The 15,851-nt window shown below is 38.8% G+C and overlaps 1 protein-coding gene across 4 annotated transcripts in view; it reads right to left on the bottom strand.

Annotated features, from left to right (window-relative positions):
• Nucleotides 1–15,851, bottom strand: part of UBAP2 (ubiquitin associated protein 2) — a 152,465-nt gene that overhangs the window by 102,953 nt on the left and 33,661 nt on the right. For all 4 annotated transcript variants that reach the window (XM_063319813.1, XM_063319815.1, XM_063319814.1 and 1 more), the window contains 4 exons: nucleotides 12,428–12,505; nucleotides 10,686–10,796; nucleotides 6,504–6,660; nucleotides 4,657–4,734 (listed from right to left, as the gene is read on the bottom strand). In XM_063319813.1, coding sequence (XP_063175883.1) covers nucleotides 4,657–4,734; nucleotides 6,504–6,660; nucleotides 10,686–10,796; nucleotides 12,428–12,505 — 424 coding nt within the window. The remainder of the gene's footprint in view (nucleotides 1–4,656; nucleotides 4,735–6,503; nucleotides 6,661–10,685; nucleotides 10,797–12,427; nucleotides 12,506–15,851) is intronic.

Here is a 15,851-nt window from a genome sequence, read left to right as displayed (position 1 = left end):
TCTGGTACCATCCATGGTACTTTCACTATGGAAAGAATTCACAGCATGCATTAAATTCACATTTCTTACCCCAAAACAAACGCACACAACATGGGAGCATGAGAAAAGTGTGCAATACCGCAACTCGGATGGGTCAACCCCAATTTAAGAGCCTATTCTGTAGAAAATCCAGTTTGTGGAGCTTGCAAACCTAAATCCTTCCACTGCATCACACATGCCCTATTTCGAAACTCAGATTTTCACACTGACAGGTTTAAATTAGATGAAGACACTTTAAGGTTAAGAAAGAGACCTAAGAACAGCTGAAAGGAAAAGGAAATGCAGACTGGAAGGGCAGGCAACATCCTAGATTCATGCCTATCTCCAACTACACAGCAACTGAACAGCCCTGGCCTCTGCTCTGGAAATGCAGAGCCAGCCATCTTCCCAGCAGACAACGAGGTGACAGAGGCTTAAGCCTTATGAAGAGATAAGGAGGCTAAGTGTAGAAAGTTTGTATTCTAGGTATTCCATACTACCAAAACAAACACTGAAGTTATATTTAATAATTCAAATCACTGTTGTCTTATTAGTCATCATAAAGCTAGAAGCACTGGATCAGTTTTATGTACTGCATGTACTCTGGTAACCATTTTTAGAAGCACATGCAGAAAACTTTCAAAAGAAAATAAATAGCTTATGTTAAAGCTAAGTGCTGGTTAACCTCAAAAAAAACCCATTACATAACACACACATCTTAACCAATACAGTACCAACTACAGCAAAACTAAACAGACTTCAGATTGCGACCTCCAGAAGGTCTACTCTACATCCATGTTTTAGAAAAACCAACATCCTTACTAATTCTGACAAACGAAATCCAAAATATATCCTGTCCTAACTGTGCTAAGGTTTTAAAACAAGAAAATGTTTAGACATGCAATTCTGGTTACAGAAGGTCATTTTTTTCAGGGACAGCATACTTATCTAAAAAAAAAAGTTTTAAAAATAAAAAAAGATATCAAGAATACAAACTGGACTGTAGTCAGATGTTTACAAGAAGGGCAAGATGCTTTGCTTTCTTATACAGCCAGCAGAGAAAACAAGAGTTTGAAAGTCTCCTTGTCATGCTGATTCAATCCAAAATTAAAACATAATGTTTTTCCTTTTCATTTTTATTCCTGTTTTGCTAGGAAAAAAAAAATCCTTCTCAGCATGCACATTTACAGCATGGTCACATTGCTCTGGAAGACTGAGGAGGAAGAGAATAGAGGAACAGAAGTAAAAGCGACAAATCCATTTTCACTTTGCAAAGCAGGAGAATTGCTACACATGAATCTGCAACAATTTCTATGCTGAATCAAGTCCCAAGAGTTTATTATCTACCTGCTATCCCATTATCAGCTATGCTCAATTAGATATCTGGGGAAGAGTACAAGAACTGAAACCACAGTGCAGTTTCTCTGGACACTTTCCTGTTCTTCAACCATTTGTGGCTCAGACTTCCTCAGCCATAGATAATTTACATACATCAAAACCCTCAGTGGTTTTTCCTTTTCTTGTTGTCGTTCTTTTTTTAGGATTAAATTGTCAAGTCCCTCTCTGTAAATTTTCAGCACCCACAACATCTTATAGAAAGGAATTCCTCAGGTTAGCTACATGTATAAAGAACTACCTCCTTAAGTTCATTTTGAATCTGTAACCTACTGATTTAATTTGATATTATCTCATTTGCATACTTGCTTGGAGTGATGAGTTGATTTCCCCACAGAACCTTATCTGCAAAAATTTTACAGATCTCTACCATACACCCAGTTAGCACTCTCTTTTGCAGGCACAGAAGTCCTAGTCTGCTTGTTCCTCACACCTCATAAATGCAGTCTTCCCAGCACCTTCAAAAGCCTTTTCTAGCTCTACCACATCCTTTTCAGCATGGGGTGGAGGACAGTGGGAGAACCAGACCCACACTTAAAACTGAAGATGTGAGAACAGTACAGAACAGCAGCATCAAAAAAAAAAAAATGCCTGTAAAGTTTGTCAATTTGTATATAACACTGCAGCTGATTAAAACACAAATGAGAAAATGTTTCTAGGGCTGACAATCCTAAAGACATAATCATCTTCCTCCATAATTCCTTCACAAGATTCCATTCCAGACAGTTACAAATCCTGGCAACATTAGCAAACAAATATAATCACTTTGATGTAACTACTATCCATCACCATTATAGTACTGCTTTCATATCTAAATTAAGCTTATTCAAGAAATTCAGTTCTGAAAAGAATGATACATGGGAAGGCCACCTTAAAAAAATAATTCCTTAACTTCCTTCCAAGCAAAAGTTTACACCCTTAGTGCAGCAAAGATTAAAGGCAGAAAAACTCCAGCTGGGTACTGTGACCTGAAACACATCCTGGAATGCATTTTTGCTTTCTGTTAATCAGTCAATAACATGTATCTACTTCAAGTCCCTGATCTCCTACATACCAGCAACCAGTGGTGTTTGTACACTCTACACCTACTACCCTATAAAGTTGCAAGGAATGTCACACATTCATTAACAGAAGATTTACTGCTGGAGGATGCTAGTGCCTACAGCACCAAGGCTGAAATACTCAGTATCAGGGTTTTTCCCCCTCAGTTAACAACAGATTAACACCCCAGTGTCAATTGCATTTCTGCTATTTTCAGTGCCTATCATTTCTTAAAATTAGGTTGGTTTACAGTGAATCAGTAATACCATGGCCCAGCAAATATTCCCCTATAAAGCAGGCAGTAAGATAACTCCAGCCTGAGAAGGTAGTTTAAAATAGCAAGACAGTGCGTTGCTCAGATATTAGCTGACCCCTAATTTTGTATCCAATGTGTAGATTCCTACACACACACACACTCTGCACGAAACATTTCTAAAAAAGGGTTCTGTGGTGATTCCCACCAATCTATTTACTTTCAGATGAAGTACTTTATTCCACAGTTGACTATTCTGTGTAACAGAAAAGAAAGACTACTGAATGAAATAGCAGGAAGTTTTATTATTTCTACTAATATCCAGAGAAAGAAGGTCATGCATCCCTGAAATACTAAGAAGTGAACTACACAGCTTTACACAACTCCCTGCAGATTTCAAGGGCTTGCATTATAAAATTAAATTAGGTTATTTCCTGCCACAAAATACACACACTTGTAATATAATGATCCTGAAGTCGTTAAACGGGTTTATCACAGACAGTTGAGAACACTCCATTAAGATACTCTGCTCACATGAAAGTCTAAAATATGTGTTAGACAGATACAGTAATACTATGTACACTAGGCCAGTGGATAGAAAGTGATTGAATTTGTTCCTGTTTCTTCAGTCAGATACGTTAGTTTGATCTGATGTTTAAGTGCTTTAGCTTGAGACATGATATCCATCTAGAGAGCAACAGTGCTGACAACAAAAGCAGCATAATGTTCATAAGGTTGCAAAGCAAAAAATAGACTGCATTGGAAATTAACCTGTAAGTTTCACCCAGTAATTTTTTTAAAATCCTACCTTTATATTTATATTTGAGTATAAAGGATTATTTCATAAAACAAACACCAAAAGACTTACATTCCATCTAACAACAGTGCTAACATACCAAAAACTGTAGCTGTGAACTATATATAACACACCCTCCCCTGCAAAGCTACCTCTCTGTACACGCCATTTCGTATTTGGTGATTCACAGGCACAACCAAATCATTCTCACAAACCTCTGGAAGCTACATGTCTTTACATCTTTCCAATCAAGCTGGAGAAAATGAAGTTTGAATACCTCGTTACTAGATATTCCAAAGAGAAGACAGACCTTTGAAGCTAGAATTTTTCGTGACATTACTTATTAAGTACATTAGCTCTACTGCACACTTTATGAATTTAAGTCATTTAATACTCACTTCCCCACACAATCTGTGCTGTACTTAGGTTATTCATTTTCATTCCTCCTGCTCTGAGAAAAAACAAAAAAGCCTCTTTCCACTCCAACTTGTGAAAATCCAAACCAACTACACAATCCTTCATCCCACACCAAATCCATCATCAACAATCTTTCCAATCTCTTCTACAGGATAGGATTGGAGCTTTACCTGAGACTCTACAGTATACTTTTTCCACAGTTCTCCTCATAAACTCTTACTTGCCAAATTCATTCTCTTACCAAACACCTTTAAAGTGGCTTGTGCTTTCTCTGATTGGGTACCGAAAACAGAAGGCAAGCATGACAACCGGATCCACCCCAAAGAAATGGCACAAGTACACATCAGATCCCTCCTTGAGAGCCCAACAGGTGGAATCTTGCACTCTCCTGCTGTCAAGGTACAAGCTACTGAGTAGCCCAGTGCACTCCCAGTCACAGCAGGCTGGAAGGAGTTGATCTGGGAAAAGAGCACTCCATAGCCAGAGCACAGCAGCCTGCTACACAGGAGATTACCATAAAGGTGTTTTGTGTCAATTCTTTTAAGTTGTTCTGAGACCAAGACACAACGGGGGGGAAGGAAAGGGGATGTACCTAAATTGAAGGTGGCTGAAGTGCTTATGGAATCAAAGGATAACCAACAAATGCTTAAAAAGAAGTGTTTAAAGAAATAAATGGGAGAGTTTCATTTCAGGACATGAAATCAGTGTCAGTCCCCAACCAGCGCCACCATCTCACCTCTCCCACGGCCACGTTTCCCACGGTCTGAAGGCCTGTCTCCTTGATTGTTGTCCACTCCATTTTCTTCAGCTCTGACTGCGGAGAGAGAACAGCTTAAGAGAAGCTTTAGACACTCATACATGTGACAGTACAGCCATCTGCTTAACCTGAACCCCAAAATATAACACAAGAATTTAAAGTGGGCTGGTCAAGAGATCTCAGTCACCCCTTTTCTTTGGGGGTGTAGCTACAAGCAAGTCACGTTTACTTTGCACTGGAAAATTAGGAAACAAAATATCTAACAAGAAAAAATGTCCCTCAGCAGACACGCTTCGGTTTTTTGGAAAAAAAAGTGCGGTGTTTTGCAGCCTACACTATTAAATTAATTATGGCCTCACCCCTTTAACAAGGTACGAAACACAGTTGCCTCATACTGCACTTCCTTGATAATACATCAGGGGCAACAGTGAAAGAATAAGAGATAACTGAGAACACCAACACTTCTCCCATCTGCCCATGCCACATCCCTGCACAATCAGGGAAACTTAAAAGCTCTCCCCTCTGTATTTAAATCAGAGGGATGACGATACAGTGAAGGTGAGGCATTAGAAAAGCCCTGCAACTTAGCTATTTTGTAGAAAATCCCTGAGCTGGTACTCTGAAAGATGGCTGTCTCCTTGATTTTAAAAAAAAAAAAAAAAAAAAAAAAGACGACTGGCCACTTAGAGCACTGCTGAGATTTTGTACTGCACAACTTCTCCTAATGACAGCAACAAAATCATTAATGCTTGGACATAAAGTAGGGAAGAGAACATCAAGATTCGGTAACCATCTGAAAAATCTTCAATTCTAGTTTACAAAAAGAGACAAACAGCACTTGGTTCTGACAAAAATGTTGCCCCTCTTTTTTATTTTGATGGATTCAATTTCAATTTGTTCTAAGCACAGCTGCAAGTTTTATTAATATTTTTTCCTATCTTGATGTTACTGTATTCCACAAAGATTCATAATGTATTCACTGGAACAATATTTTAATATATTCCAATAATGAATTAGAAAAGTTGTCTAATATTGTAAATATTTTTTCCTGCTTTTAAGTGAAAAGCTAAACATTTTTTTCATTCTAGTTTCTCTGCTCATCTGTCAGTGTTGTCTATGGCCCTTACAGGCAATGTATACAGCTTTGACACCACTGATACAACTTAGAGTAAAAAAAGCAATGATTAACCAGTGGTAATCTAACGTGATGCAACCTAACTTGGAAATATCAGTTTGCTTTTGTACAATGTATTATTGCACCTGTATAAACAGTAGCAAATTTTTAAATGCTTCAACTCACAAAGAATCTTCTCTCTTGTAGAAACTCACCTTTGGTTGGCTTATGTGTGTAATACATGCTAGAGATTAATAATGATCCCAGTCTTTTCATTCCCCTTATGAGAAGACGAGAACATCTTCAGGTTCTCCCATTCATAAAAGGAGAAGGAGTCAAAGCTGGATAATTTTTTCATTAAAAGAAACAAAAAAGTGTACAGCTGTGCAGTAACATCCTTCCTTTCAACCAGTCTTACAAAGACTCAATTCTAAAACCTACATAAAAAACATGAATTTTTTGATTAATTGATCTTGTACAAAGGGGACAGAAACTGAAATTAATTTGAGTGCCTCCAAACAAGGACAAACCATCCCAAAACCAAGTCATACAGGACAGATCGAGCACACCTGTCACACAAACAAGTTATGATCTCTTCAGCACTGAGCTATAACTCAGATGGACTTTACTCCATTGAGTATTCACTCTCAACTTGTCCAGTTTCAGCTGCAAGAAAAGTGTCTGAATCTTTAAAAATTAACCCTATACGTACACTCTCGGCCACGGCTGCCTCCTCTTCCCCGTCTGTTGGAACTTCCCCGTCCGCGACTACTCACTTCTCTGTCCCCTCGTTTTTCTCTGTTCTCTTTGTTCTCTGAACTTTCTTTTCCAAGGCTTTTCTTCTTTCCCCCTACAGTCTCCCAAGAAGTCTATTTGGGTAGAACAGAATTAGATACAAAAGTCAAAAAGGAAGTGAAACATCTCAATCCATACTTCAACCTCACATCTCTCCATCTCATGGAAAAAAAGCCAGGTATTTGCATAATGTCATATAGGTAATACCTTGCAAACTACACTGATACAAATGGAAACAGAGTCTGTGTTTTTGGGAAGAGATGAGAAAGAAGAAAGTTTTACAAGTTGGATTGTCTTACGGAATGTGAGGATCCCAGATATTTCTGGCTATAATGGACTTCTACTAGTTCGAGTGTTACCAAAGACAGGCCTCTGCTTTGTTTATAGCCATACGCTAACTAAAATGTTTGTTTCCTACTAACCTTCTTACTGTGTGAGAAAATAGTTAGTCACTGAACTGGTGTTACAAATAGCGATAATGAGGAGACAGACAGAAGTTGCTAATCACCAAGGATGGGATAACAAGAAGTAGTTAATCACTTCAAGGTTCCTTCATGCGTCAAGTATGTACTCCTATACCAATTAGGATAGACCTGTGGCTACTTCAAGGAACATCCTTATCATCCTCAAGAAGTTGGCAAACTTACAGTAAACTGCACTAAACTATCTCTGGAGAAGAAAAAAGAAAAACCACTATCCAGACATACTAGAATTCACACACAAAGAGACAGAATGGCAGAACAGCTTGGGAAAAATGGGGCCATGATAAGCCAGACCATCCACTGTTAACAGCTACAGCTCACCACACACAGCAGAATACACAAAAAACTATATTTAAACAAAACAAGGGACCAAAGCCAAAACATCAGGCTTCAGCTTTCATATTAAACTCCATCTTTAAAATAATTCAGGGATCGTATTAATACCAGAGGAGTACCTGTAGGAGCTGAAAATAAAATGACAGAACACTTGCTAATAGCACAGCACCTCATATATTTTGCAATTGCATGGTTAGCCTATCAAGCCACAGTTGTAAAGCAAAGAAAAAGGTATTATTCACAAATCATTAAGACAGCAGATACGTTTCTATGTACATCCCCATCTCTAGGAGCTTATAGTTTAGGTAAAGTAGTTTAGCAGGAAATTTGCACATGCAAATAAGGTGCCATCAGTTATGAAGCACTAAAGCCATGACCTCTGAAAGGTTCCTACACCAAACAAAAAAGGTTGGCTATCAGTACTTCTATCCTGTCCTATCTCTTCTCAATTCAGACAACAGCAACTCGGAAGCCCTCATGAGGTAGGCAATGACCAGCTACTCCAAGCTGCCTAGAATTGAGAAAACTAATGCTATTGAGAAAGCAGGTAACAAAGCCATTTACAAGTACAAACTCAATGTTTCAGTATTTCCTTTGAGAGAATAAGTATTAAGACAATGGTTACTCTCTTACATTTTCACACAGTATAGGTGGGAAAGAGGGCTGAAATCACTATTCAATTTCATCTCCAGTAGAGAATACTACAGTGCCAAAAGCCAACTTTGGTGAAGCATAGACAGCGCGGATTAGAAGTACAAAACTACGGGTTTGAGCAACACCATGTTATTTGTGCACCAGAAAACTGTTTCCTCCAGTAACTACCATACAGCTTCACCTACCATAGCCTGTGTAACTGCATTACACACTAACTAAAACACTGCTGGAGCTTCAGAGACACTTCACAGGAAGAAAAATAACCACACTGACAACTGAAGAACTAAGTCTATATAATTCAGCAAGCACCACTCTTTTACTGATGGGCATGGTGCCAAAAGACCTTCAACTATTTTAATAAATATCCCAAACTGGATGATTCTGCAAAGCTTGAGAGGAAGCAGCCTCTCCTTAGGTTTTGCAAGACTTGAGAAGGATCACTAGAAGGACGACTATGAAAGCATCAGATCCATGCCTTCCCACAACATAATCTTGAAGAAAGCCTTGAGAAGTTGGGCATGTCCTTCAAGACAGAGGATGGTGCTACCTCTGGGCATGGGAATCCACCACGGACTATCAAAGTTGCCTATTTTTGTAAGAGAGCTAACTGATTACAATTTCAGCTGAGGATGCTTCAGACAACCCAAATGACAGTTGTGGGCCTGACCTTCAAAAAATAGGAAGCCTTCTTCCTGGTGTGAGCTTAGATGGAAAGAAGAATCACCAGAAAGGTCCCCTTTGTTCTATCTTCAAAGGTTTAGGAAGTAAAACATGGTCAGGCATAAAATGGATCTTACACCTGTAGGAAGTTAATAGAAGTCTTGGGCAAAGAAACATGCCCTTCTCTACTGCCATCCACAAGCCTTTACACCTATGCAAAGTCAGACTGTCACAACTGCTGCAAGTGCAAAGTCTTCATAAAGACTAACAGGCACACAGTGTAAAGCCTTAAAGATCATAGCATTAAAAAAAAAAGACAAAAATGTCAGAGTACCAAAGGAATTATGAATAGATGTTCTAGCTATCACTCCTTGCTCTTCTAATTCCTCAAACTGGATAGACACATCTTCCAAATGAGGTAAATAAAACCAACTTCTAGTGCATTAAAGCAGAGTGAAACTAGAAAAACAGATTTAGGAATCTGCATTCAGAACTAGTAGTAACTCTGTTTCCAACTTTACATCAAAACCACAATTAAACTGTTCAGGAGTCTAACGGTTTTAGAAAAACCCTGCAAGTTGGAAGCCCACAAACTTCCATAAAAAAGAATAAATTTCTTCATGCTCTGATGAGGACCCTTCAGTTAATACTCTTTCGTCCTTGAGCCCTTTAAGTTGTCTGCATTTGTTTCTGAGTTGTATTTTCTCTACAGAGACCAGTGTGTTCAGAGGGACTTGTCCAAAGACCAGAACATATGGATATGTTGCTTCCAATTGATAAATGAGTTCAGAAAGTTTCTTCCATGTCATGATCACTTATAACCATTTGCTAAAGTAAGAAAGCATTTAACATTCTCCATCAACCAGAAAACTATTTTCAACTAGAAAATGGCAAATATGAGAAGTACAAGACAACAAAAACTAGCACATTACCAAGACAGATTCAATCAAGGTGAGATGCTCTCTTCTACTTCCAACTTACTAGCTCACTCAGTATTATATACTTCTCTGTTTTAAATGACCTCAACTCTTATAAATGAAAAATGGCTAGAAAAGAAAGTCCCCTTGGTCAGAACAGTATGTGTTCTAGATTTAGGGTGTGTGTGGGGTGAGTTTCCTCATTAACAATAAGCCAGAGTACACATCCTGACAAATCACAGGAAATACTGAATGTTCAGCATTAAGAAAGGAAGTCCAGGTTTCTTTCCCAATTTAGATGAGATGGAATCTAGTTTACTGCCTTGGATAAGCTGTAAGAAGTCCCTCCAGCAAAAGCTTCAATCGCAGCAAGACGTATTTTCCTGATACCTCTTGAGATAAAAAAAAACATTCTGTGCAACATTCAAAGAGACATTATTTGTTGTTATATACACTTTGTTTAGTCTCTTCTTCCTGTTTTTTCAATGAAGTCATGCAAATAAGCAACACTGAAAGAAGTAACTACTTGCTGTATCTTCTCCTGCCACTAGTAGCATTATGAATGTAACTTTCAGATGTTGAAACCTCCTCCAACTTGAATACTGTCAATACACTCCTACAGAAGTCATACATCTTAAAACATCTGCCTGCCCCTTGAGGTTTATAAAGACTGCCCTTTGTGGCAAACACTTAAGTCTCAGGTCTCAGGGTTGTGGAGGTGCTACAGAGTAAGTACAAACATTGCAGCAAAACACAGGTTCCCGTTTGACGGAGCACCGAGTTCTGCTGCAGTTAGAATTGCTGCATGTAAATGAAAGCCAGAGGACTCTGCAAGAGACCAGCGGAACACCCACAGCATTTTCAATGTTCAACCAACTCTCAGACACGCATGCAGTAGAGAAGCTGCCCCAGTCTCCATTTCCTTCAAAAGAATTTGAATGGAGACATGGAAATTGAAATCTTCTGAAATACAACTTTCCCGATTGCTTTTTAGAAGAAGAAAGACACAGCAAACAGAAAGAGAGGTTTAACATGAAAATAAAACCTTACCGTGTCTGAACTTCCTTCCAGCAGTACGTTGATTGCTCTGTTCACATCCCCATTACAGTCATGTAGTGCCACTATGCACTCATCCTGGTTTTTCCCCGTCACTTCCATAAGCTGGCAGTAAAAGTCAGACATATTAAAATATCTAAATTATCATAATAAAAAAATAAAGAGTTAGTACCACCACAGATTCCAAGAAAGGGCACGGCTACTGTGTCAGAGCAAAATAAAACCCTAAATAAAAGTATCTGCATTTTACACATCTGCTTGGGACTCTGACAAGAGACAGGATGAAACACAAATTAAACAGCAATCAAGAGAAAGCACTCTCTTTTGCACCTTTTTTTTTTTCTTTATGCTTGCAGCAAATGCTGTCACCCCACAGACAACACTATATAAGGGTAAAGATGTGAAAGGCCAAGATAGCTCCAGTATCATCTTCTCTCCCTCCTCATCAAGCATCCCCCTCTTTATCCCACTGTGTGAGAACAGACGTAAGGTAAGCCATTGCTGAGAATAGATCCATCTGGAAAAACATCCAGACTAACAAAAAGGTTATTTTTCAGACAGATCAGCTCCCTCAATCCATTTCAGCATAAAAGCCACACAAAAGGCATAAGCAATCGCTGCTTAAGGAGACCTAGTACTGAAGTATGCTCCATGGAGCTGCAGTGCATATCCTGAAATGGATGGAAATAACCACAGTCTGTCACGGGACACAACCCGCAACTTCGCTCAAAGAAAAAAAAAAACCTACATGAGGTAGAAATACAACATGCACAATGTAAAATACTGGAGATTTCCTATCCAGAACTTCTTATCCTTCACATCAGCAGAGCTACAGGCACTATTGATGAAGGTCCTTTGGCTTCAGAAAGTACAAGCCTTCACTTCTGGCACAGTAACACAACAAGTTTATAACAAGAACAAAGAAAGCACTAAACAATGCTTCAGAGGAAGTTTTACAAAGGAAAAGAAATAAAGAAGTCTGCTCCCCTGCTGCAATAATGCATTCACACTAATTGTTCTCTCCTTCTGGGTGTACTCCTAGGTTCTTCGTGAGTTTTGATGTGTTCACTAGGACAAAATCACCGATACCCACGGCACAACAGGGACCCAGATTCGCAGTACTGCTCAAATTAATAGTCTCAGTTATAACTGGGTAATGGAAGCTTGAACATCCACACCAGAAACTCAGCATGGTAGAGGAAATGGTGTGAGATTTCATTTTCCCAGTGTATTTCTATCATTTTAACAAATACACAGATCTGGGAGGTCAGATCTTATTTTTCTTTTAAATAACACTTCAATTCACCTTTAAGCTATAATTAGATTTTTACTTTTCCTGAAAAACGGGCAAGATTTAGCAAACTCAGTTTACACAGGTGACATTTTTCGAATGTGCATGTACAGGTGGACAAACTGAATGCACTGTCATCACGCATCAGGACCATACTAGAAAGATACCGTCTGGAAGAGACATCAGCACAGGTGAGTTTTGGCTTAAAGGCTTACCCTCAAAGGAAAATACACCGGTGTTACTATGCAGCCAGAGTTATATTACCACACAGTTTCTCGTAAACAGACTTCACACTGCAATAGGAGCACCTTTTCGTAGTTAAACTTACGTCCTCCTGAAAAAGGTTTCATCTAAGTCAGAAACAGATGCTCTAGCTCCAAAATGTAAGCCAGATTTGGAGCACATTACTGCAGGGCATAAGAACTCTGTATCACAAGGAACATACTTGTTTCACTTTATCTTCAAAATCTGCGTCGTTCTTATCGTAGATCATCTGAGCAAGGCGAATTTGTTCTGCTGTTGCCTGAAAAACGCAAACATCCAATAAAGTACACAAAAAATAACAATGTATTTTTAAAATTATGGTTTAGTGCCACCATATTTTTTTTGCCCTCCAGATTCTCAAAAATAAAATACACAACAAACAGAGCTGCTACAGGGAAGGGATTAAAATCTCCTCTACGCCGATTTTGTAGTTAAAAACTTAGCTGGGACAGGAGAAATTTAGCACATTCTAATGTGTTTGAACCACAGTCAAAGGTCACCACATAGACAAGACAACCATATAATAAAATAGAATTTACCACAGAAGCCTACACTTTGATATGATTACTTTTATTTGGTATCTACCACTCGAGAGTTAAAGTTTTATCATAACAAACAGGCAACGGTATTTCTAAATTAACTGCATCTCTGATGATTGCTGCCCACCCCACCTTCCACAACTCTCCCAACAACAACCTGACTCTAGGTTTTATGAGCACTTACAAAGAGACTGTGTCATGCCTCAAGATTTTGCCCATGATCAGTTGCACTTACTTCCTTTATAAGTGAATACTGGTCTCTGAAAATTGCTAAAGAAATAGTTGGTGCTTCTGTAACATTTCTGGACCACAAATCTATGCTGCCAACTTCTCCAAAAGCTGAAAGAGTAAAATGAATGGATGCAGTAAAGCGCCATAAATCCAAATAGGCTATGGCTGCCACAGAGAGAAAGCAACTCAAGAACACTAATGTGGCATCATATAGGCCAATCTTCATGCACTGCATTTGCAGTCTACTTGGAACTGCACTCCCAGGAAAGTAGCAAAGATAACTCTATGCTACATGATCCTGGATCTAATTTGATTTCTGCTCAAACAGAAGAGGCTTTTATCTCATACTAGAGAAGGCTGATACTGAAGAGAGCCAGGACCTGAAATGCAAGTTGTGCTGCAGAAGACTTCTTCATTGAGAAGGGAACCACTCATCCACTGAAATTCTTGACAGAAAGGATTCATCCCAGGTAGCTGGTTGAATCTCACCTTTCAAAAGCCTCACTTCACAGGATACCCACATGAAATTCTGTGCCTTACAAGTTCAGACTTAATCAGCCTCAAACTGCTTCACTTTTCGAGTTTACCAGAAATACAAGCTCTAGAGGAGGTCGCCAAAAGTAAATGCTGAGAAGAGTCTAAAAATTACTCTACCGTACACCACCAGCTGCTTATTTTCTGAGAAGTTACTGCAGCTGTCTCAGTTCCTTAAGGGAAGCGACATTTGCTGTGCTCAGAGGTAATGTTCCAAGACAATTAGCATTTTTAATGGAGTTAAGTACTCTGCACTGCTTCACATTTTCAAAGTGTCGTACTGACTATTTCATACGTCAGTTAGTAACACAGAGAAAAGCGTGCTCTGGAATTCCCTGTGCCAGCCCTGGTGCTACCTCCACAAAAGCCCCCAGGTCAGTGCAAAAGAGCTCACTCTTGGTATTTGCCAAGATCTCAGCAGAGAGCAAAACCAAAAGGTCTGCTGGTTTCAGGAATTAAGCCTTGTTGATCCATCTTCTTGCTCCGACTTCAGCCTCCTCAGTCCCACTGCAACTTTTAAGCTAGTGAAGGCATTTCCTTCAAAGATATCCAGAACATTCTGGATGTTCTGGATACATTCAGGCAATGTAATTTTTGTAGAGACATAATGGCATATTTGACCAGAAACAGGAAGCCATTAAGATTCATTTTTTTCCATAAACCAACTTTTTTTCAAGTCCACGTTAGAAGAAAAGATATATCAATTTTATAACAATATCAAACAGTGTGACAGTGTCTTCAGTTTTCCTGTATAAGCAGAAAGCTTACAAACACAAGTAGGTGCAATATTGCTTATTTTTATGCCAGTGGATTACACCCAGGTGGAACAGAAGATTCAGAAGAAAAAAAAACAACAAAAAAACCACAAGATGCATTTACTACCCAAATACCAAATCATTGTCACAAAATGTTTTCATTTTTTCCCAGCAAGTGGTGGTTCTTTATTTTTAAGACACAATTGTTACAAGTAACATTGTAGTAACCTATAAAAGAGTACAATTAAGTTTTAATTGTGACTAAGAAAATAGTAGCATCTTAAGACACCTAGAACTTTACTCAACCTTACAAGATATATTTCCTTTGCGGCATAACAGAGCAAAGGAAATTTTTAACAACTTCAAACTACTAGAAAACAGAAGTGTGCAAAACACAAAATTAAGTGACAGCAGCAGGCCCAGATCTCATATACAATGTTATTTTTATTATCCAGAAGTAATGCAAAAAACCTATGATGTAGTTTCCTCAATAACTTAAATGATGATCAATGTGGTATTATGACAATGAAATCTCCATTTGGGAAAGCAACATTACTCTACATTCAAAAAAATGAATCAGTGGTGATTAAAGATTAAAATTCCACACATTTCTTTTGATCGTTAAAGCTTGACTAAGCAGGAAGGTCCATCTGATAGCTAAACAATAAAAAAAAAATACTGTGCACTGAACATTACTGCTGTATATTAAATAACCATCTCTTCCACTGACTTGACCAAACCTGTATCTTTTATGTGAGAAGTAGAATAAGCAGACAAAATGCAGAAAGAGGTCACTAAGACCTCATGCTTAAAATCAATGAATCACATAGGTTGTAAAGGTCCTCCAGTGGCACTCAGTGCAACCTCCCACTGAGCACCTCCCATCAGAGAAGCTGCTTGGGGTCAGACAAAAGATCCCACAACCCCTCTAATCATGGCAAATAATTTTTTTTTCCCTTTGAACAGCTAGAATTTTCAGTGTTACAACTTGTGCCATTGTCTCTCTGAGAAGACTCTGGGCTTCACCTTTTCTGTAGTCTTTCATGAAGTATCTGACTAGAAGACACAACCTTGCCTTGCCCTCTTAGGGCTGAACAAATCCAATTCCCTCAGCCACCCCTCACTCATCCTGTACTCCAGCCTCTCAGCCATCTTAGCAGCTCATCACTGGACTTGCTCCCATCTGCCAATGTCTGTCTTGTGCCTGGGAACCCAAAACTAGGCAGAGTACTCCGCTGTTGTCTTCCAAGTGTCAAAAAAGGGGAAGCCACCACTTCTGTCAATCTGCTTGCTATACTCCTGCAGCCTTACTTGTTATAAAACAAAACCAAATTCAACTTCATCTGTTGAAAGTCACTTTCTAAATCCCCACATTAGCATGAATCACCACTATGCAAAGCACTGCAATCCAAGGAGATAAGGGCTTGAGCTCACACAATTAATACTGTACAAAACAAAATAGGAGCCCCTACATGTTAAAAATAGTCTAGAAAACAATAAAAGACACGATTTCCCAGGGGAGCACCTCTAGATTGGTACACTCTCT

Source organism: Chroicocephalus ridibundus, chromosome Z, assembly GCF_963924245.1.
Source record: "Chroicocephalus ridibundus chromosome Z, bChrRid1.1, whole genome shotgun sequence".
Lineage (NCBI taxonomy): Eukaryota > Metazoa > Chordata > Aves > Charadriiformes > Laridae > Chroicocephalus > Chroicocephalus ridibundus.
The sequence above is the reverse complement of the archived record's forward strand: the minus strand, read 5'-3'. Positions and strand labels throughout refer to the sequence as shown.